At 47.2% G+C, this 21,666-nt stretch overlaps 1 protein-coding gene across 3 annotated transcripts; it reads right to left on the bottom strand.

The window, feature by feature from the left end:
• Nucleotides 1-828: 828 nt before the first annotated feature.
• crybg2 (crystallin beta-gamma domain containing 2) lies at nucleotides 829-21,123 on the bottom strand. Of its 3 annotated transcripts, none has more exons than XM_047018599.1 (21): nucleotides 20,590-21,123; nucleotides 16,086-16,519; nucleotides 14,332-16,037; nucleotides 10,310-10,357; nucleotides 9,199-9,317; nucleotides 6,544-6,829; nucleotides 6,236-6,375; nucleotides 6,001-6,127; nucleotides 5,861-5,896; nucleotides 5,531-5,670; nucleotides 5,203-5,329; nucleotides 4,756-4,919; nucleotides 4,415-4,541; nucleotides 4,149-4,181; nucleotides 3,837-3,949; nucleotides 3,500-3,629; nucleotides 3,200-3,339; nucleotides 2,928-3,051; nucleotides 2,632-2,790; nucleotides 2,258-2,417; nucleotides 829-2,132 (listed from the first exon to the last, which is right to left on the bottom strand). In XM_047018599.1, the coding sequence occupies exons 1-21, from the start codon at nucleotides 20,787-20,789 to the stop codon at nucleotides 2,044-2,046; spliced, it is 4,602 nt and encodes a 1,533-aa protein (XP_046874555.1). In that variant the 5' UTR covers nucleotides 20,790-21,123; the 3' UTR covers nucleotides 829-2,043. The 3 variants fall into 3 exon arrangements, with proteins under 3 accessions (XP_046874555.1, XP_046874554.1, XP_046874553.1); XM_047018598.1 differs by having other exon boundaries at nucleotides 14,332-16,218; nucleotides 16,267-16,519; XM_047018597.1 differs by having other exon boundaries at nucleotides 14,332-16,519; nucleotides 20,590-21,122.
• Nucleotides 21,124-21,666: the final 543 nt, after the last annotated feature.

Raw genomic sequence — 21,666 nt, 5'->3', positions numbered from 1 at the left:
TGTCTCGTATTTGTCAGTTGAGTTATCTTTGCTGAGTTCTAAGTCCAGATTCTGGAAAGAAACCAGGTGAACTCAGAGTTTGGCTTTTGTTTCAATATTTTTAGACGGACGTTAAAGAAGTTTCAGTATGTATCCCCGTGATACCAAAACCCTTAACTGTCACTGAAAGGAGCAGAGGAGGAAGAATGCAACAAAGAGCTGTTCAACAGAAAGTGAGGGTAGGTTACAGAGGGGGCTGTCTGCTCCTGAATATCTCAGTTCAACCTGGCGCAGGTTGGACGGAACCTGCACGGTAGACGTGGACAAGTGTATTGGATTGAACTGAATGTCAAAGTCAACTCGTCTGTCAGCATTGACTCTTTGACTGTCTAAGATACCAGATAAATACTAAGCTAAAGATAGAGTATCTCACCAGCACAGGGAACATGCCGTAACATACTAGGATATCATGGTTGTTTACAATGTTTTTTGACAGTTTGGGTTGCCTCTAATTTGATTTCAGGCATCGTTAAGCCAAACCATTTCACATCATGCGATACCAGTTCCATTTCAAAAAGTTTGAAAACAGAGAGAACTTGTAGATAATGTCAGAGAAGCACAAGAGGCATGGCTTTACTATCTAAAGAACTAGATGTACTCAGAGGTATCGATTGACAGCAAGTAGTTGTTCCTATGCTTGAAAGCTAATCAGTATGAATTTGATGTTTATTGTTAATTTATAATGATCCCCATTGGTTGACGCAATAGCAAATGCTTAAGTCTTTCTGGAGTTCAAGAATTTGATAGGTTTTGCCACAATCATTATACAATTGTAGATAAACAATCCAGTTGATTTAATTTAGTATCTTTATTAGATATTTTAAAACCACTCCCTGTTATAATACATTTCACAAAATACCTCAATATCAACACAGAGGGGAGGCACTGGGTGCTGTACAGAAAATGATGTAACATGTTGTGTATTCAAAGGGTTTGTTGACCATATTGTTTATGTATGACATCTATAAAACATCACCCTTTGCATAAACATACACACCAACTCTGACAGAATGCCATCAACTGTAAGAGCAGCCAAATCCCCATAGCATTACTTTACATTAGGAAAAGCTTCATTTGGTCATATTTCCCATCCATACATGATAAAGTACATTATATAGACAGATAAGACTTTAATCATGTTTTCAACTAATGAATAAAAAAACTTGTTGAACCTTATACAGTTGATAACTTCATAGATAAGGGGGTAGACACATTTAAGTGGTTTGAAACTGAAGCAACCTATAGAGTGGTGAGAGCAAAATGTTACAAGTACAGCAGACCATCATAGCTACAGCACTGTAAAGTCAGTGAGGGAGTCAGATGGCTGAGCGGTGAGGGAGTCGGGCTAGTAATCAGAAGGATGCCAGATTGATTCCCCGCTGTGCCAAATGACGTTGTGTCCTTGGGCAAGGCACTTCAACCTACTTGCCTTGGGGGGAATGTCCCTGTACTTACTCTAAGTCGCTCTGGATAAGAGCGTCTGCTAAATGACTAAATGTAAAATGTAAACAGAAAACCCCCAAAGTCAAGGGTAAAAAGGTTCTTGTCTGTTCTCCACAAAGTTGGGTTTGACCCCATTTTTGCTAGATCTTTTCAAGTCTCATGCAGTCCACGCATGTAAAATTTGCCCACCACATCTGACTCCATGTCGAACAACAACTTCCAACTGGTTGCATAGTTTAGCCCGTACCTTCTCTGGGTTAGCAGCAGTCTGCCTTAGTGTGGGGAGTGTCTATCTTGGAGCAGAGTCTGCAGCGCCCTCTACAGACTGAATCCATATTCACAAACTCACACACAAGTTCTGAGCAGTTGAGAAAGATTTATGTGATCAAAAACTTTGCGGGATATTGAAGACAGGTGGGTGGCGTGAGATGGTTGACTCCAAGTTAAAGGAGGAGTAACTTGATAAATGTTTGAGTGACTGCCGATGTAAAGCTCAAGAAAAGTTGGCAGGTTGGTTGCCAGGGTTTGTTGCTGCCAGGTTGAGGGAAGGTTGCTGTGACGTTACAGAATCTCTAGCTCCCATTGCTGGCAGGGTCTCTCCTCACTCTTCGGCATGATCACTGCAAAGTTCTTGTCATAGGTCTTACCTCCTGGAGACGGGCAGAGAGGGACACAGGTGATTAAGTTATTAATGTCAACATAACCCAAATCAAACTTAATAAGTAACCTGACATTCGATTCAGTGCTGGGTGGGTCTGCTCTGTATCTGTGATACCTTTGATGTCAAGCACCATGCCAGGGAAGGTGAGGCTGACCACGGCCCCGCTCATCTGGGCAGACCAGGTCTGGACCGGCTGGCGGGTCTCTGACCACAGCACCACCTTGGCCCCCGCCTCCACGTTGCCCATCACCTGGAGACTCATGGAGGGAGCCAGCTGGGGGGAGGGGGGAAGTAGTCAGACCACACAAGCACAATCTTGAAAGTGCTAATACTTTCCGTAATAATCCGTCTACAATTACATCCAAACATCATTCACATATTGTAGGAATTGATTCCAAAACACTGTTTGGCTTCTCAGGATCCTCCAACAAGACAGGCAGTGATTCAACAGTGTGTGTGCGTGCGTGAGTGTGTGTGCGCATGGCTACCTTGTTCTTGATCAGTCCGTCCTGGTAGAACCAGATTTCGCTCATTCCCTCCACCGTCTCCATCACTACCACCCGCCCCGACTTCAACTCCTCTACGCCTCCTTGGATCGACAGGAAGTGACCTCGCTCTTTATTCTTGATACGGAAGAAGCGCCGCCTCTGCCAAAAAGAAAATAAACATTTCACGATGGACTACTATTACTACCACAAGATGGTAGTCAGTAGTCAGCGTAAAATCCTGTTAGATGTGTGTATGCCGCTATTTTTGAGGAACAGGGCCATAGTGAACCACTGACCTGTCGCACAGGGTACATGGAGCCTATGGTGTGCAGCTGGCTGAACTTGGGCCAGTTAGGAATCTCTATGGTCTCCAGCAAGAACTGACGGCCCCGGTAGTTACTGTGCTCACACACCACCCAGCTGTACGGAGGACACATAACACGCACCACAGCATCAGTGGTTTGTGATGGGACGGCAAATACAAGCAGCAAAGTTACTCATCGTAATCCGATTTGGAACACACACATTAACGCCAGCACACACACACACACACATACAAGGCACTGACCTGCCGCTGTTGACCCTGAGAGACAGGGTGTGGTTGTTGTAGCCTTCCTCCAGCATGTTGACCATGTCTGTGTCTATGGTGATCTCACGACCTTCCAGACACTCCAGGCCAAACAGAGAGATGGAGGGCAACGAGAGCATCTGTGTGGGAGGGAGGGGCAAGGGGGGGGGCGGGGGGGTAGAATTCTCAGTAAGGATCGCACAAAGTGAAACAATGGAATGTACCGGTAAGAATTCCAAGGAAACAGAAAGGCACAAGAGTGTTTGAGAACAGTCCAGGAGTCCCGGTGAGGGTTCTGACCTGAGGAACAGGTTTGAGGGAGCGGATCACGTAGCTAGAGGGACAGCCCATGCTGCTGAAGTTGGGGTAGTCTCCCTCTGAAAGCACGTACAAGTCCCCTTTGTAGCTCTTTGCGTCATACATAACCCAGCTGCCAACACACACACACACACACAGAGTCAAACTCAGTCATTGTTTAGCATGGCCAAGAACAGACAAGCATGACAAAAAATACCCTAACCCATTCACATAATAAGAAAAATGTCTTCATTTCGATTTTTTGTACCCTTTGCAATGTCTGTTCTGCCTCTAACCAACCCCCCCCCCCCCTCCTCTCCCTCCTCCTGGCCTTCCTCACCTTCCTCCCATGACTCTGCAGGACTTGGCCAGCAGTCTGTCAGCGAGAGTCTCTTGGGCCTCGTCATACATGTGACACTCTCCCTGGAAGTCTGTCTCAGAGTAGAGGACCACCTGATGACACACGCACAGACATGCATTGGACTGGTACACACGCAGATACTTCTCTCTCTACTGGATGTTGAGCTGGTGGTTACGTGCAATATAATAATCCCCATCAGATGGCGACAGTGTCTAACTGTTATTACTGTACTAGGTTCCATGCACTGTGTGAGGCACTGGAGCTTTGAGGACAGGGATCAGGCTTTCTCACCTCATTCCTGGAACCATGGCTTTCACCGGCAGCCTGAAGAAGACACACACACACTTCATGTTAGAGCCCAGACTTTTCATCTTCCCTCCCTCCCTCCCTCCCTCCCTCCCTCCCTCCCTCCCTCCCTCCCTCCCTCCCTCCCTCCCTCCCTCCCTCCCTCCCTCCCTCCCTCCCTCCCTCCCTCCCTCCCTCCCTCCCTCCCTCTCTCACTCCCTCCCTCCCTCCCTCCCTCCCTCCCTCCCTCCACCACCTCTGGGGTTCCTCACCAGTAGGATGGGCTGTATGGAACATATGCGGTTGTCCTGGGAACCCCAGTCGGCGCAGTTGTTATAGAAACCTTTCTCCAGGATGTACTGCTCGCCAGAGTAGTCCACATGGGAGTAGGCAACCCATCTGGAGGGAGGAGGAAATGAAGAGAGGAGGGAGAGGAGATGAAGAAAGAGCAGGTGTTTCCATCCCAAACCCCCCACATTTTCACTCATAACCCCCGTTCACTCTTAAACATTCAGAAGCAGAGATCTGTGGTACAGCTGTAAAACCTCCACTCGGACATTCCCCCCAAATCTCAGTCTCGTGTGCATGGTCAGGGCGGGGTGTGTGGACGTACGCTCCGCTTAGGATGTTGATGGAGCGCGTGGTGGGGCGGTAACCAAACAGCTCCACGTCAGGGATAGCCTCCGTCACCTCAAAGCTGTTCTCCTCCTCCTGCTGCCCCTCCTCCGCCTCGCCTTCTGGCTGCTCAAACATCACCAGCATGGGTTCCGTCAGGTCCTGTAGAGGGTCAGGCAAACAGAGGTCAGGGGTCACAAGGATGTTGTGTGGTGAGGTAACTGAAACAAACTGGCTGCATGTGACTTATGACTAAAACCAGGTAGCAAAAACAACAAGGGATGAAAACTGTGTTCTATTTATGTGCTTGGGACCTATTGACTTTTTGACAGTTGAAATGAGCAACGAAAGGATTTGAGAATGCTGTTTTCACATGACCGGTTGTCACTATTAACTAGTGACAGGGGGGTTTGGTAATGGTACAGTCCATGGCGTGGTCACTCACCGCCCTCAGGACTCTGATGGAGCGTAGCTCAGCGTTGTGACCCCCCCACACCCTCCAGTCGTGGTACTCCCCCTCCTCCAACAGATACTGGTAGCCACGGAAACCCTCCTTCTCATGCCCCACCCAGCTAGGAGGAGACAGAGACAGGATGTGAGACAAAACACAAACACACACACTAAGAGACACACACAACGAGATACAAACACACACATTAACACACAAGCAATGTATTTTTTTCGTTTATAGGTAAATATATTTGATCTCTACATGGAGATCCTAAAGATTCACTGCATGAAGATCGAAGTTCATCAGTGTTTTTGTTGCTCACCATCCTCCCTGTACTTTGATGGAACCAGCGCTGTACATGAAGGCAATCTGACTGCGCTCCACTCTGGTCATGAAGTCCTTCATGTTGGAATAGATGGTCCTGGTCTTGCCAGTGAAGTAAGGTTTCTCATAGATCACCAGCTAGACACAAACATACACACACACACACAAGTTAGCATAGAAGTCCAGAGCAAACAGCAGAAGAAGATCCACTATTTATAACAAACATATTTATATATGTCATGCTACTGTACTGTCTCTCAGTCTGAGCTCCAGTGCCAAAGTGGGAAGATCTGTGTTTGGATCAGCTGTTACTGGTGTAAGTTCTCACCTTCGCCTCGTTGGGCTTCTCCACTCTCGGTTCACCCTGCAATAGGAGACAGCATGGTCAACTTCCATAACTAGCTAACAACAATAGAGTGATATTGCTACAGATCTCTGGCTCCAGAAGGAATAACGAGAGGCTCTCACTATTTTGAGGGGGTGTACTGAGCCCACGTAGGGCTGCTCCACGCCCCAGGCTGCAGGGTTGTGGAACCCCCCCACCTCCAGGACCTTGGGGATACCCTGGAAGAAGGGCTCGGCATACACTAGCCACCTGGGGAGGGGGGGGGGGGAGCACACAGAATACTTTCACTATAGAACTCCTCCACCCAGAGAGCCCTTCCACTGCTAGCTAGCTACACACGAGATAACTGGAACTCACAGTCCAGCGTTGATGATGATGGAGTTGGCCTTGATGGGGAAGCCGAAGATCCTGGCGTCTTCGCAGGTGTCCCTGAAAGTGACCTTCTTCCCCTCGGCGTTCTCCTCTGGGAACAGGCTGATCTCTGGAACACTGTAGTCCTGGCGAGGGAGGCAAATTGATCGACACACGTTACAGTGATGACTTCCAGAGACCCTGTAGCTGTGACGTAGATGTGCTAGGATCGTCACAGACACTAGAGGGCGCTACACATTGGAAAAAGGTGACATCAAGTTTGAATGGGTGTGTATGAGCTGGACGTCTCTTACTCTGACAGCTCTGCGGATAGATCCTATGATGAACCTCCTGACAGGAATAGTGTTTCCTTCCTCTCCCTCCTGGCCCCCGTTCTCCTTCTCCCCGTTCTCCTTCTCTCCATTCTGCTCCCTCGTCCCGTTCTGCTCCCTCTGGGCGGTCTGTCCGCTCTGCTGCTGCTGCTGCTGTCCGTCCTCCATCCCCTCCTCTGGGGGGCCGAAGGGGTAGGTGATCTCGATGTCCCCCTCGTCCAGAGCTATCTTCTCCCCTTTGAAGTTGGGCTTCTCATACAGCACCCAGCTACACAGAAAGAAAGCCAGAGAGACAGAGAGCGAGAGACATGAAGCAAGAAGTTGAAGCTCCGTAATCAAGGTGCAATCCAACGTGTTTCGGTGTTTCGTGTTGTGGCGTTTAGAAACAAATCCTGAGAAGGCACCCTGAAGATGATGTTGATGTCAGCCATTAGATGGTAGGATATGCTAACAGATGGTTATGGAAGTGTTCAACAAACATCCACGTAACTACGCACCTCACACCCATGTTCAGAACACACACACACATACACACACGCACACACACACACCTGCTATGGTACATTGAACCTCCTCCTTGCATGCTATAGTATGAGATGCTAATGAAAGACGGATTAATACTCCTCACAAGCTCTAGGCCTCAGGGGAGAGAGGGAGAGAGAGAGGGAGAGAGAAAGGGAGGGGAGAGAGGGACAGAGAGAGGGAGAGAAAGACACAGAGTGAGACAGAGCGAGAATGACAGCTAAATAGAGTGAGGGAGAGAGAGCGTGATGGAGTGAGAGAAAGAGACAGAGACATAGAGGGGCATGGTGTCCACAGGCATGGGTGAGTCAGACTAGTTCAGACGGATGAGAATTATGCGTCCAATAAAAACAATAATTTGCACCTCTGGAGACACTTCAAAGACATAACAGGCACATGGCTTTTCATGTACATATGTCCAATGACACACTTTGACCAGTTTATGCACTTTGATATTCAACTCATCATAACACAATAAAAAAACACTTAAAGTACTGTATTTCTTCAATTAAATGTCACCCTCAAATAAACGCCGCCCTCGAATAAACGCTGCACCAAAAATGAACATTGTGCAATAAACGCCGTCCTCGATTAAACGCTGTACCAAAAAATCAGAAAACACAGTATTTTATACATATATAGATACAACAGTCTAATTGGCTGCGTGATTCATTTGTCACAATGCCAGCAACGAAGCATTGTAAATGGGGGCTTCAATTTTACACTAGGCTTTGTGTTTGACATCCTTGTCTTTTCTTTGTTTATCTATGGCCGCACTGCAGCTACAATTCACTAAATCTCTCTTAATAATTAAATGCTGCCCTCGAATAAACGCTGCAGCATTTAATCAAAGAAATATGGTATATATAGACACTACATGTATAGATCCAGTAATCCAGTTTGGTGCTAGTGTGTTCGACTAGTGTTACATCAGTAACACCCCACTGAATGAGAAAACAGACCACACAACAAAGCATGTGTTGGATAGACCTGTGTGCGTGGAAACTTACAGAGTTCTCTGACCCTAGGCTTGACCATATGATTCACTCAGCACAGATAAGGTTATTTATTGCACCTCTAGTAAAATAATGGTCAGCCTTGGTCAGCTTGTTTACGTTTGCCTCGTGTTAACCAAAGTTCAGATTTGGGGGTAGGCCTCTCTCTACACACAAGGAATGCTGAACACAGAATCATTCTTAAACAGGATAAATGTTTTACATCTTAAATTTTTCCAACATGTACCGTATTCTTCGGAAAATAAGCCGCATTTTCTATAAACTGCACCCCACCAGAAAGGGAGCTTTGTGTTTGTAAATCTTACTATGAACCGCGCCTGGAATATATGCCGCACTTGATACTGGAACAATGATACGTAGCAATGCACGAGTATAGGCCATCTTACAGCATGCTGTTGTGTAACACACTTCCAAAACTAAAGTAAGTAAGTGCGTAATGTATGTTGTCTATTGCCCGGGAATTAACTAGTCTTTGTTGGTAGTAATACCCACCCAGAAGTAGTTTCAGGTGTGTGGGTGTGTGTGTGTGTGCGAACAAACAGGTGTGTATGCGAGACAAAGACAGAGAGAACGCGTGTGCGTGTGTTTCAAATTCAAGTTTCAAGTTTCATGACATGAGTATATTATCAAACACCTCCTCAAAAGTGTAAATAAAGTTAGACTTAAAGAATAGAGATATTCTGTGCAGTAGGTACTTTCACGAAACACGTAAGTTCATGCCGCTTAATTCAACTTGTTTTCATACACGTGTAGTTTGCATCCGGACCATGGCGTGTAATGCCAGAGGTTATCTCACCAGGTTCAGGTGTTTCATGACAACCAACGCACACTAAATGTTTACGTGACCTGTACCAGAGCTACTGAACACCCAACTGATCTTTTGTCATGCCAAATATTTGACAGTGTGCTTGTGGTTGACTGAATGTTCCCAGCTGCAGGCAGCGTGTGAGCGTGTGAGCGTGTGCATGGTGTGCAAAGTGCAAGCATCAGAAGCGCGTGGAGTGTTTGCAGCGTGTCGTTCGTGCAAGTGCAATTAGTCTGTCAGTCAGTTGTGTACACGCCTGTGGGCGCGTGCGTGCGTGTGCACGTCACAACCTACCCTCCTCTGATCACCCTGATGGAGATGGTCTCCTGCAGCTGCCAGGGCGTGGCGTCGATGACATCACCGCGCACCTCGATTCTCTGGCCGCACATTCCAGCCTCGTCGAAGATGAACATCTGAACACACACACACACGTCATGTCAGTACTCAACATCCACTCCCCTCACTGGAAGCTGAAGAGCACAGTACAGACTGTATCCCAGACTCAGGACTTAGAATGCCTCGAGTTTGTGTGTTAACTGTGTCAAGTGTCAAAAATGTGTATGTTAATCTATCCATAGAGCAATTGAACCCAGTGTGCATTGTTCCTGTGTAGGCCTAAAGGCTAGAAAAGAACTTTGGAGGAAGTATTGAAACTTAAAGGTCAGTGTAGCCTTCAGGTGTACTCCTACAGTATGGGAACTCACTTACTGAAACCAGGCTTTCAATGGCAAGCAGGAACAGGCTTGACATTTAATTAAACCCCCTTATACAGACACACAGCCACTTGCACAAACACACACACATATAAGCACCACCCACACAATCTGCTATATGCAAATATGTGTAGGAATGTGACAAGTAAAATAGCAGGGTAATTGCTTTTATGTATCAAAAGTATATTGGCTGATGCTCAAACAAAAGGCCTGGCAAGTGAGATACTGCAGTGACTGCCAAAGAAAGTTTGACATTCTGAATGAAAGTACATCAAACTTAATTATCCTAATGTCAAAGTTGAGCACAGGTTTCTTGCATAATTTGATAAGAATGAGTGACTAGAAATGTTGTCAGGCTCACCCAATGGGAAATGCTGTCAGGCTCACCCAATGGGAAATGGACCGTTGGTTTCCACGTATTTAACACAGTAAAAAAGTAGACTAGGTATGGCTACACACAAGGTAAGTGTAGGTTGACCTTCAAACGTCCAACAAAGGTTAATCAGTTGCCTATGGCAACTGTCACTATCGGTTATTGGGAAGGCTACAGTTAGGGAATGTCTTTTAGCTGGCGTCATGTGTTCCTCAGTGTGTTATGTGTGTTAAATGGGGGTGACATGAATACCTGAACAGAAAGGTGTGATTTTCTCAAGCAAGGGATAGAGTTGGGTTGTTTTGCATTGTAGACTTACCTTTCCTGGGCGGGGGTTAAGCTTGCCATGCTCCTTCTCCTTGGTGAGCTGCAAACAGAGAGAAAACAGGTTGTTCTTTCAAGTGATCTCATTCAAATACATTCAGTCAGACATGCTATGTGATATACCACATAACATGGCATGCTGCACTACTGCCTGTCATCTCACAGTGTCAACTGAATGAGATTACGAAGCTTAATGTGTCTCAATCCAACACAATTCCAACATATTCTCTAAATACTAAGTCGTTACTGATTAACACACCATGTCTCTTCCGTCATCCTACACAGAAGCGATACACAAGGAAACTCACCACAGCTAGAATGCATTAACTTAACACCATTCCAGCTGTTACAATTGATACAACAATGCACACACACAAACAGACATACCTAACACCTAACAAACTGTGCATGACTTCCAATCAACAAAACCTGTATAGCAGGATGTTTTGAATACAAGGAGGGGGCTTGGGGAGCAGAAGAGCACATTTTTGACATCTAAACAACCACTTTGAGAGGTGTTGATAAACTACAAGCCTCTTCTGCCACTCTTCTTAGACACCTGTTTGTGAGGTAAGTCTGGTATGCTGGAATGTGTACAAACAGAGGGGGGTGGGGGGCGGTCCATTTACAAATAAGAGCACAGAATGTTTGTGTGTGAATGCGGGGGTCACTGGCGTCCTGGTGGCTGCTCTGTCCTCTCTCCGGCACTTTCCTCTGGATCACATGACACAGCTTTTCTCAACACAAAGCAGCGACCATGGAAATCGCAGCTCAAGAGAGCACAGGGCTCTCCATCCAAAGGGCTCGGTGTGTCCCTCCATGGCCTGTTCACTAGGGTCAGATGTCCTCAACGCCATCCATCCTGACTTGACTGCACACACACAAACACATGGCTCCTGTTCTCAGTGAGAATGAGCTGAAAAGATGGAGAGGAGACTGAAATATCTCTGACACAATATAATGAGTAGCGCGAGATAGTATCACAATGCTGAAATGCCTCTATGAGAGAGAGGCAAGTACTGAGCCAAATAGCTGAATGAGGCACATCTGATGGTGCCATGCAGAAAGCCTGGGTCTCCAATGCCAGAAGCAAACGTCAAAGCACAGACTCAACTTGTCACAGATCGCAAGGGATTTGCAGGCATCATTGAATAGTGTCAAAAGACTTGAGTTTGTCCAAGGTGTGTTGGGTTTGTAGGCTTTGTAAGATGTTGGTCTAAGGGTTCTTGGAGATGTTCCAGGTGTTTTGTGTTCCATGCTTCTCCTGTTGAGACTGAGAGACTGTCAGGCCTCACCTGGCCGGTACCAACCACAACATTGGCGTATGTCACTCAGGCGGAAGCCCTAGGAAGCATCAACCGCTGTTGTTGTAACCAACAAGCCCAACACAACGCCACACAAGCGTGTTAGCAGAGATCAGTTACAACAACACAAGCAGAGCTCCAGAGAGCCCTGTGAGGCAGTCAAACCAGACGCAGAGTGATGACAGATGCTGCAGCTGTACTAGGCAATAGGTGGATCCTGCTGGGGTCTCCGCTCCACTGGGATTGGGCCCACCAACGGCGAGATTCCCTATCGGGTGTAGTATTAGTGGGGTGATTACTGTACGTGTGTATGAAAGAGGGGAAGTCACAGGGATCTGACTCTAAATGCGTAGGCGATGTTGAAGGTCAAGGTAACTGATTCATAGGTTGTCTGGTAAATCAGTTGGCCTCTCCGTTTGACTCACAGGTGGTTCAGAGCTGAGTAATTAAGAAGGGATGTGAACCTGGAGGAGAGCGGCCTTCGGTCAGGCATGCAGCTCAACGGGTAGGGATAGGCAGGGAGACAGCTAGACAGGTAAACAGACAGGCCAAGCAGACAGCAAGGTGGGCAGACAGGTAGACAGAGAGAGAGCTAGACAGGTACACAGACAGGCCAGGCAGACAGCAAGGTGGGCAGACAGGTAGATAGAGAGAGAGCTAGACAGGTACACATACAGGTCAGGCAAACAGAGAGGTGGGCAGACAGGTAGATAGAGAGACAGCTAGACAGATAAAGAGACAGCTAGACAGGCAGGCAGGCAGCCTGGCAGGTAGACAGCGAGTCTCCCTGAGGCTGGGAACATGCTGTCTCGGCAGCAGGCCTCGGTGCCTTCCACACCATGCACAGACATGAACAGGAAGACAAAAGGAGAAAGAAAGAGGAGTACACCTAAACGTTTTTCATTCCTCCTCTTCCTCTTCCTGCAGGCCAAATCATCAACTCAGTTCAGAGTACCGAGACAGGTTAGTAGAGAAGGTAAACAGCAGAGACATAGGGCAGAGGTGTGGCAGTGTGTGTGTGCATGTATCTGCAGGACTAGATAGTTAGAGTAAAACGCAGGGTGGAGTGTCCAGCCAAGGCGTCAGTGCCACGCCAACACTAATGATGCTGCAGTGTGCAGACAGGTTGGGAAGGGAGGCCTGGGAGACTAATTCATCATCAAACAGTCAGGTGGAATCACAAGAGATTCCATAATGTAGTTAGACATTTTGGGAGAAGACCCTCCACTCTCCCTATTTGACAATTAACATTTATGAATTTCCAGCAGAGAAAATTATTTGAAATGTATTTGAAAATAAATGCTACAATATATTTTCAGATGCAGGGGTTTGTTTGGTCAGAGGTAGGGGCTGCCTGGCTGCCCTCTCTCTGTGCCAGGTGGAGCACAGGTTAAGGTCTACTGGGTGTGAGAAAGTCCCAGAAACCACAGACACTCCAACACTGTGAGTGCATGTCAGAATGACTTCATTATATCGTCTCTCTCTCTCTCTCTCTCTCTCTCTCTCTCTCTCTCTCTCTCTCTCTCTCTCTCTCTCTCTCTCAGTTGACATAGGGAAACCAGGATGAGGCTGTAAACGGTCAAACAAAACTCTCCCTTCGTAACCGGCCAACACCCACATGATAAGAGGCCAGCTCACCATGTCCTCCCTAGTGTGGTCTGACCGGGCCTAAACTGTCTGGACTGTTCCTAGCCTGGGTTAGTCTATTCCGGCCTGAAAGCTGGAGTACCAGGATACTACTGGCTGCTGATGTTTTAGAGCAGGCACAGCATGGCTGGCACAACAGTAGCAGTCTCAATGTCTCAGTGACACTCAGAAACCTGAGACCTGCTCTGACAGTGAACAGCGGCCTGGGGGGGTGGCTACTGGATATCTGGAACACTTACACAAACATACACACAAACACACACACAGCGAGACACACACACACAACAAGCATGGAATGGGAGAGGAACATTCTGTAGTCACGTACTCATACACTCAAACACATGAGAGTACGTTTCCAGGAGATTAACTTTACAGCTGAACACAAGACACTGCTTCCCAGTGCAGTAAAACACTGATGGTATTTTAAATAGGAGTCAACGTCCACTTGAATGAGACATATTTAAAAGATGAATATTTCTACAGTAGCTGCATGTTGCTTGGCATTCAACGTGACCTGCTGTCTGTATCAATGCATGTGATTGTTCCACAGTACAGTAGCAGGATAAAGAAGGCCTGTTGCTTGTCAGAACCCTCAGTTGGAGGGAGCCCTGGAGTACTGTACACTAGAGTACAGTAAACAGAGCCAGGGAGAGCAGGCATTGTGGACCGACTGAGGTAATGTAGAAGGGTCGGATCTATTGTATCACATCACCTCAGAGCCAGCTAGCATTACAGGACTCTCACACCTGCCTCTGTGCTCAGGAAAGGAGGGGGACATTCCCATCCAACCAGAACAGGAAAATCCAGACCCTTCACTCTGAGATGTCTTACTCCAGCGTGAACGAATCTCATCTGAATGAACCCCTGTCCTGTGTCTCAATCATTAATGGCACTCTTTAGATGGTTGCACCCTTGCACACAATTCTCAATGCTAAACATTTGTAATGAAATGTAAAGTGCTAAACAACACCATACAGTTTTTCCCGGGTTTTTAAAAACACTGCCATCATCACTGATGCTGTACGCTCGGTTCACTTTCCCCCAATGTAAGAGAGACAGTACTTACATAGGCATCAGGGAAGGCTCTGTACTTGGGCACCATCTGGATCTTCTCTGGTTCTGGCTCAGGGTTAAAGTGGGAGCCCCCATGGACATTGTTGAAGAGGAGTGTCCCTCCTCCACCTGAGGTCCCCTCAGTGCTGAAGCTCCTCTGGAGCCCCATGGAGCCAATGGAGCCCACACTACCACCCATGCCATTCATGGCACCCATGCCCTGGGTCTGAGCCAGGTTCTGGGCTTGGTTGTGGTTGAACCTGGCTGTGAGGGCCTCCATGGAGAAGTTGCGCTGCAGGTCGCTGGGGGCTGTGGGGCTGTGCAGGTGTGAGGGGGAAGAGAAGGTTCGCTCTCCGGTCGAGGTGGGGGAGGAGAGGAGCTGGAGAGTCGAAGGTCTGCTGATGCGAGAGTTGCTGTCGGGAGCCCCTGTGAGGGACGAGGAGGACACGAGGAAGGACAAGCGCTCGTAACGGGAGGGGACGGTATTGTCTGTTCCAGTGCCAGCAACAGTGCCTGTGCCAGTTTTGGGGATACCGATGGAGGAGAAGCTCAAGCGGTCATTCGAAGGTCCGATGTCCGAGAGCGAGGACGCTCTGGAGAGATAGGCTTTGGCCTCGTCGTTCTCCATGGAGGGCTGTTCCATGGACCCCTGGCGATAGCCGGAGAACAGGAAGCTGTTGTCCAGTCGGGAGGTGGATCCAGGGGTCAGGGGATTGACCCCGCCACCTCCTCCGTTCAGATATGAGGGGGAGCTGTCATGGGAGGAATCCGAGCCCAGGGTGCTCCTCCTTGTGGGGATGAAGCCTGGGTTTTTGTCCCCAACCGACTCCTGCTTCTGCTGGAGCTTCATCATTTCCAGGGGGGAGAGCTTGTCCTTGGGTGAGCTCCACTTGATTCCCAGGTCAACAGGTAGGCTGCTGGGGGGCCCACCATTATGGGCCTTGTCGGGAGCTCCAGGGGCAGGTGGGGAGTGGGCAAGGGTGGTGGCAGGTCCAAGGGTTGAGTTGGGGCTGAAGGCATCCTCCACGATGGGGGGCAAGGAAGAGAAGAGGGAGGGGGGCACCCCACGCAGGCTACATGATCTCTTGGGGCGGTCCATGCTCTTCAGGGTGCCCATCATGTTCTCCATATCTTGCTGGTAGGGGGAACTGGGGTCAGGGGTCACAGGGGTCAAAGGGGAGGACGGAGAGAGGTCAGGGGTGAGCTCCACGCGTGTGGCCGTGAACACTCCAGAGAAAGCGAAGTCTTTGTGGTAGATATCTTGGCCGTGATGGGCTGCAGCAGGCGAGACGCCTGACACTGGGAGTCGTTGCGAGTCCCAGCCAGACTTGTTCCACTGCGTCCCTCTCTCAACTGCCTCTCTATCTCCCTCCCCGGTCTCCTCTCCTGCAGGTGCCTTTGGCTCCGCCCAGTCCCTCCTACTTCTCCACCCCCCTTCTGCTCCGGTCCCTCCCCCTGCCTTACTCACACTACTCAGCTGAACTTTGCTACTGTCGCTTGGCCGGCCCATGTTGCCGTGGAGACCGGGCGTCTCCGGGGAGAGGGGGGAGGGGTAGGTCAGGTGTCGTGTGTACAGGCCAGTCTGGGACAGAGAAAGGGAGGAGGAGGTGCTGGACAGGAAATCAGATTCCTCTCCTGTGGGCTCAGGTGTGGATGGGATCTCCACATCAAACTGCTTCCACTTGTACCCTGCAGCTGGAGGTCCCACCTCTGCTCCACCTGGCTCCGGGTCCATCCTGATCCCACGGAGGTCCACCTCCGCTCCACCTGGCTCCGGGTCCGTCCTGATCCCACGGAGGTCCACCTCCGCTCCACCTGGCTCCGGGTCCGTCCTGATCCCACGGAGGTCCACCTCCGCTCCACCTGGCTCCGGGTCCGTCCTGATCCCACGGAGGTCCACCTCCGCTCCACCTGGCTCCGGGTCCGTCCTGATCCCACGGAGGTCCACCGACTCTGGAGCAGCACTCGCCGAGGCATCCTCCGACACCAAAGAAACTTTATGGATACGGTGTTTGAATTCGTTTGGGGGTGAGCCCTCGCTGGTGGGGGATGGCCTTAATGTGAACGTGCTGCTTAAGGTGCTCTGGATGTCATAGCTGGAATTCATCTCTGCGTCTGAATCCAAATCAGCTCTTATGAGTTGAGTCTGTAAACCAGGCTGTTCCACAGCTGGACTGGGATCAGCTGAAGCATTCACAGACCTGGGGGACAGAGGATGACACTCACCAGTTAATGATTGTTGCTGGTTGAAGATGTTTCATTGTGGTGTGTTCATTATCTAGGCTGACTATGTCAATTGAAGAGGGACAAAAGAAAACTGTTGAAACTAACAGAAATTATGAAAAACTATTTTCAAAGCCTAAACATTGCTGCATTAATTAACAAAAGCTAGTAGTGCAGCCTGGGAACATTACACTGGGCCACAGTGCAAAGGAACAGCAGGAGGACCTAGACAAGCAGAAACTGTGTAGGCAGCTACAGTAACTAGCAGCTGACAGTCGAAGGTTACAGTGAGTTTGGGTCCGCTCGTTCCATCACAACAAAGCCCTTCTGACACCAAAGCACTTTTCAGCAGTGAAGACTTTCCGTTCATTAATGTCTATCAGGTGGAAGCAAATAGGCAATGGGCTTCACTTTTTTTCTTCTTTCCTTGAGAGCCAGTAGAAGTTTTGTGGTTAGAGGATGGGGGCGGGGGATGGGCTTCAGTTGTTTGGGCACAAGTTCAGAAACATGTCACGAGATCAAATGAGTAAACGCGAATGTGATTCACTACTGACATTAAAAGCGTGAAACCTGTTGGGTGAACAGCCACACTGTTTCGTTGCTCATAGGTCACATTAGTGCTGTAATTACTATGTAAAGGGCCTTGTCTCTCGGGGTGTGGAACATATTTGACATGATGATGGGTTAAACTCACTTGAGGAGTCAAGTCATCAGGGAGAAGATCCCGTCGAACAAGTTTGTTCCCCATTGTGACATTTCTTGGCAGATTATATTTTAGAAGTAATGATGTGTCTCATTGGGATCTAAACGTTCATTTGCAGTCTTCAGATCTCTTGGTTTCTTCTTCGTACAGCATTGGAGCAGTGCTTGGATTCAAAGAGGCCAGTCACCAATAATAAGTCAGTTTGTGGTGAAATGTCACTTCAGAAATTCTTCACTTGCAAAAAGCTAAAACAACAGCGTTCGTCCTTAAACCTTAACTGAATCGAACTCTCTTTACATCTCTCAACGCTCCATCCTCTGACAGGACACTCCCACCTTCATATTACATAAGCGCTAGAGACCGATCACTGACAGTTAAAGCTTGCTAGATTTGAATCTTGAAACCATGTTGTCTCTTATCTTTTTTCTCTCCATCCCTCCATCCTGGTGGGTACATAGCTGGGCTCATTTCTGCCACCACACCTCCCCTGCAGGGCATCCACACATAGCACTTACCCGTTTCAACATGTAGGGGAGACCGGGGTTGGTTGGCACACTTTTCACTGACTGCCATATTTCTCTGGCATAATTTATGATAGAATATTCTAACCAGCAGCAAATGAAACGTTATGGTCTAAGCCATAATTAAATACGTTTACAAGTACACAAATATTTGTTTTAAATGTGGTGATTTGAGATTTAAATCATGTTGTGCATTTGTGCCAACCAGCCCCATCACGGGGTTGGTTGGCACACAATATGGGGTTGGTTGGCACAATGTTAAAATGCTATAGTTACACAAAATGAAGCAAGCAATAGAAACAATTTGAACATTTAATAAAAGAGTGTAACCAATTAATCATTCTATAACATGTTTTATGCAATTTATTAGAAGGAATGTATGTATTAAACCTAAACCTATGCCTAATCCTCAGAATCAGGCAAAAAGACTGAAGAACGGAATGTTGACAACAACATTCTTATTAGACAACATTTAAAAGGGATAATAACCCCAACAGTATCCTAACAGTAGCCCTCTTAGTAGCCCCTCTCCCCCATCAAACTTATAATACATGTTTTAGCACTTTTTGATTAAATTCCTATATCTTCAAAATCACTGTGCCAACCAACCCCGCTCAAATTTAACCCAATTTTGTGATTAAATTATGTTGGCTATCTACCATCACTCATCACAAACTTTCAAATTTTAAATGAAAATGTAGCTGATTCCTATGTCTATTAACTACATGTAACATGTTTTAAATATCTTTAGCTGACACAGTTTTATAATAAATTCAGTCCACAGACCACTTTTTTACTTTTGATACTATAAAAGTGAAATGTTACCCTCACCAAAACAGTTTGTGATTTTCAGATGTTTTAACATAGTAGATGAGTGCAGGTCGAGAAAACAAACATTTTGATGTTACAATTTTGTTTCTGTGACCTTCAAAACGACCCAAAAATGCTGTGTGCCAACCAACCCCTGTAGCCAACCAACCCCGGTCTCCCCTACGTCTTACGATTACGATTTCGTAATTAATCTTAATGTCAAACCATCCCACTCTACATTGACATTTGCATGTTCACTGCCCAAATGCAGGCGCGCACACATGTAACAGCCAATATAAACATTCAGAACCTGATACTACAGGTAAAAGTCACATTCCAAGATTCTTATAAACTGTTAAGTTGTTCAAAGGCTTTGTTTTGTCTTGATAACAGATATGACCGTGTAGCCCCCTGGTGGTGGTTAGGCAGTAGTGCACTAACCTGGTCAACTTGAACTTCAACCTAACCCAACCTGACACAGAGCAGGGATGGGGCTGTACTAACACATTACTGAGCTACCTGTCTGCTTATGCCTGGCTGACGGCATTGACAATCAACCATAAATACTGACAACTTGTATAGGAGTAGTAAGCAGTGGAAAACGTAGTAATGGCTTCAACTGACTGGTAAGATAGTGGTGGAAACCAGCTGTAAACACATACTTTGTATATGGCTTGAGGAGAAAACACTAACACTTTTAATAACTAAAAAGGAGCTGTTGGCAGATATATGTGGCTTTGCAGGTTTCTTTCTATGTGTTATTTTAAAGTGCAACTCCAGCCACCCCACCTGTTAAGAGAGTGTGTGTGAGTGTGTGTGTGCGTGTCAGTGAAGAGTTCTCTGAAGGTTTGTCTTACACAGGAGAGACAGAGAGGACTTGACAGTTAGGCAAGTTTTAACAACTACACACAGAAAAGGCTGACGTAGGCTCACCTTCTGTTGACTGGTGAGGAGATTCACATTGTGATACGTTCTTTACAAAATGGGATTGACGGCGAAGATGTCAAAATTCTCAGCAAATTCAACAAATGTAATAGTCTTAATCTTTTGAAGGACATTTCATGACAGATGATGAATTACTTCAATGCACTGTCAGGCAGGAACTTTAGATGTCTGTCGCCACCTAGTGGCCTAGTTGGCTAACAACTTTGTCCTAAAAATCTTTATAGTTACATTTAGCCATTTAGCAGACACTCTTATCCAGAAATGTAGTATGTAGTGCCTTGTATCACAACAATTATATCCTACTGTTCTAAAAAGACTTGGTTAAGTAAATACTGATGGGATGAGGCATAGTTTGTTGATCAAGGGGACAATGTCCAATTCATCCTGTATCTTCAAATCACCCCTCAGTCACTTTTCGATACTCGTCTTGTTTTCTATTGTAATATCCCTAATTGTTTTTCATTTTCATTTCAATTAAAAGGGAAAATGTGTCCAAACCTTTGCTTATATATGTATATATATATATATATATATATATATATATATATATATATATATATATATATATATTGACTTGCTTAAATACTTGATATATATTATACATAGAGTATGTGTATATATCTAGTATTTAAGTGAGTCAATACATTAACTGGTAAGAGTTACAATGAACAAAAACTTGTAAACACACACCCACACATACACAGGCACAATGCTGTTGCCATGGTGCCTGGAATACCTATCAGGTCAAGTTTAGAGTTTACAAGTAGTAAAGCGATGAGCCAACATAAGTTAAACTCTGACCTGTTCAACTAGTATTCAGCTACCATAACCATACTGTCATGATGTCTGACACTTAGTTTATCCTCTTTCCTCCAACTGGGTACCAACTGAACTATTTGATCCAGGAGTATTCTATAAACAGTTAAGACCTAACCATGATCAAGTTCCTGTTGAACAAGATATTGCAGATAGAAGGATTACACCAAACTATGCAATGACATCTCTCTCTTTCAAAAAACACGTACAGTACAAGAAAACAGACAAATGAAATGAATTGGTATCCCCTTACCTGGCAAGCTGGCTGAGGTTTGTTTCTGGAAAACGGTCCTCTCTCTCCTCTCTCTCCACCAGTGTGTCAGGGAAGGCGTGTTTGTGTGTTTCTGTGACAGGCAGCTTAGCTGCCACCTGAGCTGTCACTCCACTGTCCGGACTGGCTCTCCCAGAACGCCCAGGGAAAGTCCCTCCCCCCTCACGACTCACTCCACTCATCACTTCCCTCTCCACAAAGTGGGTGTCTGACTCAAGCACAATGGGTTCAATGTGTGTGATAGTTTCGGATAGCGCCTCTGAGTTGTGTGTGAGTGTGTGGGGGGGGGCAGCCTCTCTGACGGCGTGGAGTGTGTGTGTGTTTTCACTATCTGGGTCTGGGACAGAAAAGTCAACTTTATCTGTGATGCAGTGTGTAGCGTGTGTGTGTGTGCCACCCTCTGTGATCTTTGCACTTGTCCCCGCTCCCTCAACAATGTGGGCGTCCGAATCCTCTCTCTCTGGATTTATGGTGACTAAGATCTTGTTATCTGTGGTGTGTGTGTGGGAGGGCAGGGGATGGTCTGTAGTGTGTGTGTGGGAGGGCAGGGGATGGTCTGTAGTGTGTGTGTGGGAGGGCAGGGGATGGTCTGTAGTGTGTGTGTGGGAGGGCAGGGGATGGTCTGTAGTGTGTGTGTGGGAGGGCAGGGGATGGTCTGTAGGGTGTGTGTGGGAGGGCAGGGGATGGTCTGTAGTGTGTGTGTGGGAGGGCAGGGGATGGTCTGTAGTGTGTGTGTGGGAGGGCAGGGGATGGTCTGTAGTGTGTGTGTGGGAGGGCAGGGGATGGTCTTCTCTCTGTGTGTTACCACAGATGAACTGTTGTACATTCTCGGCGCCCGCTGACTTGTCCACCTCCTCCTTTACCGGTGACAGGCCTGGAGGATGTGTGTATGTGCAAGCGCAGGCTTCCGCACTCGGTAAAGTGTGTGTGAGGGTGTGTGTGAGCATGTTCAGCTTTCCCTTTCGTCCTTCGTCCTTTTCAAGAAAGGGCGGGGCCCACTCGCATTCCTTAAGCGCAAGCACATGCTGAACCAGTGGAACCAGTCGTACTTCTCCCCCC

The sequence above is a fragment of the Hypomesus transpacificus genome, chromosome 4, assembly GCF_021917145.1.
Source record: "Hypomesus transpacificus isolate Combined female chromosome 4, fHypTra1, whole genome shotgun sequence".
Taxonomy (NCBI): Eukaryota; Metazoa; Chordata; class Actinopteri; order Osmeriformes; family Osmeridae; genus Hypomesus; species Hypomesus transpacificus.
Note: the sequence above shows the minus strand (reverse complement) of the source record. Positions and strands in the feature narration are given on the sequence as shown.

What these genes read in the sequence shown, in the direction of transcription:
- crybg2 (XM_047018597.1), bottom strand. Translation starts at nt 20,789, where the DNA reads ATGAGTGGAGTGAGTCGTGAGGGGGGAGGGACTTTCCCTGGGCGTTCT. An exon ending in TTAACCCCCGCCCAGGAAAG is followed by an intron (nt 9,318 to 10,309) that starts GTAAGTCTACAA and finishes GTGTGTGTTCAG; the next exon opens with ATGTTCATCTTCGACGAGGC. An exon ending in GCCATGGTTCCAGGAATGAG is followed by an intron (nt 3,950 to 4,148) that starts GTGAGAAAGCCT and finishes GTGTGTCATCAG; the next exon opens with GTGGTCCTCTACTCTGAGAC.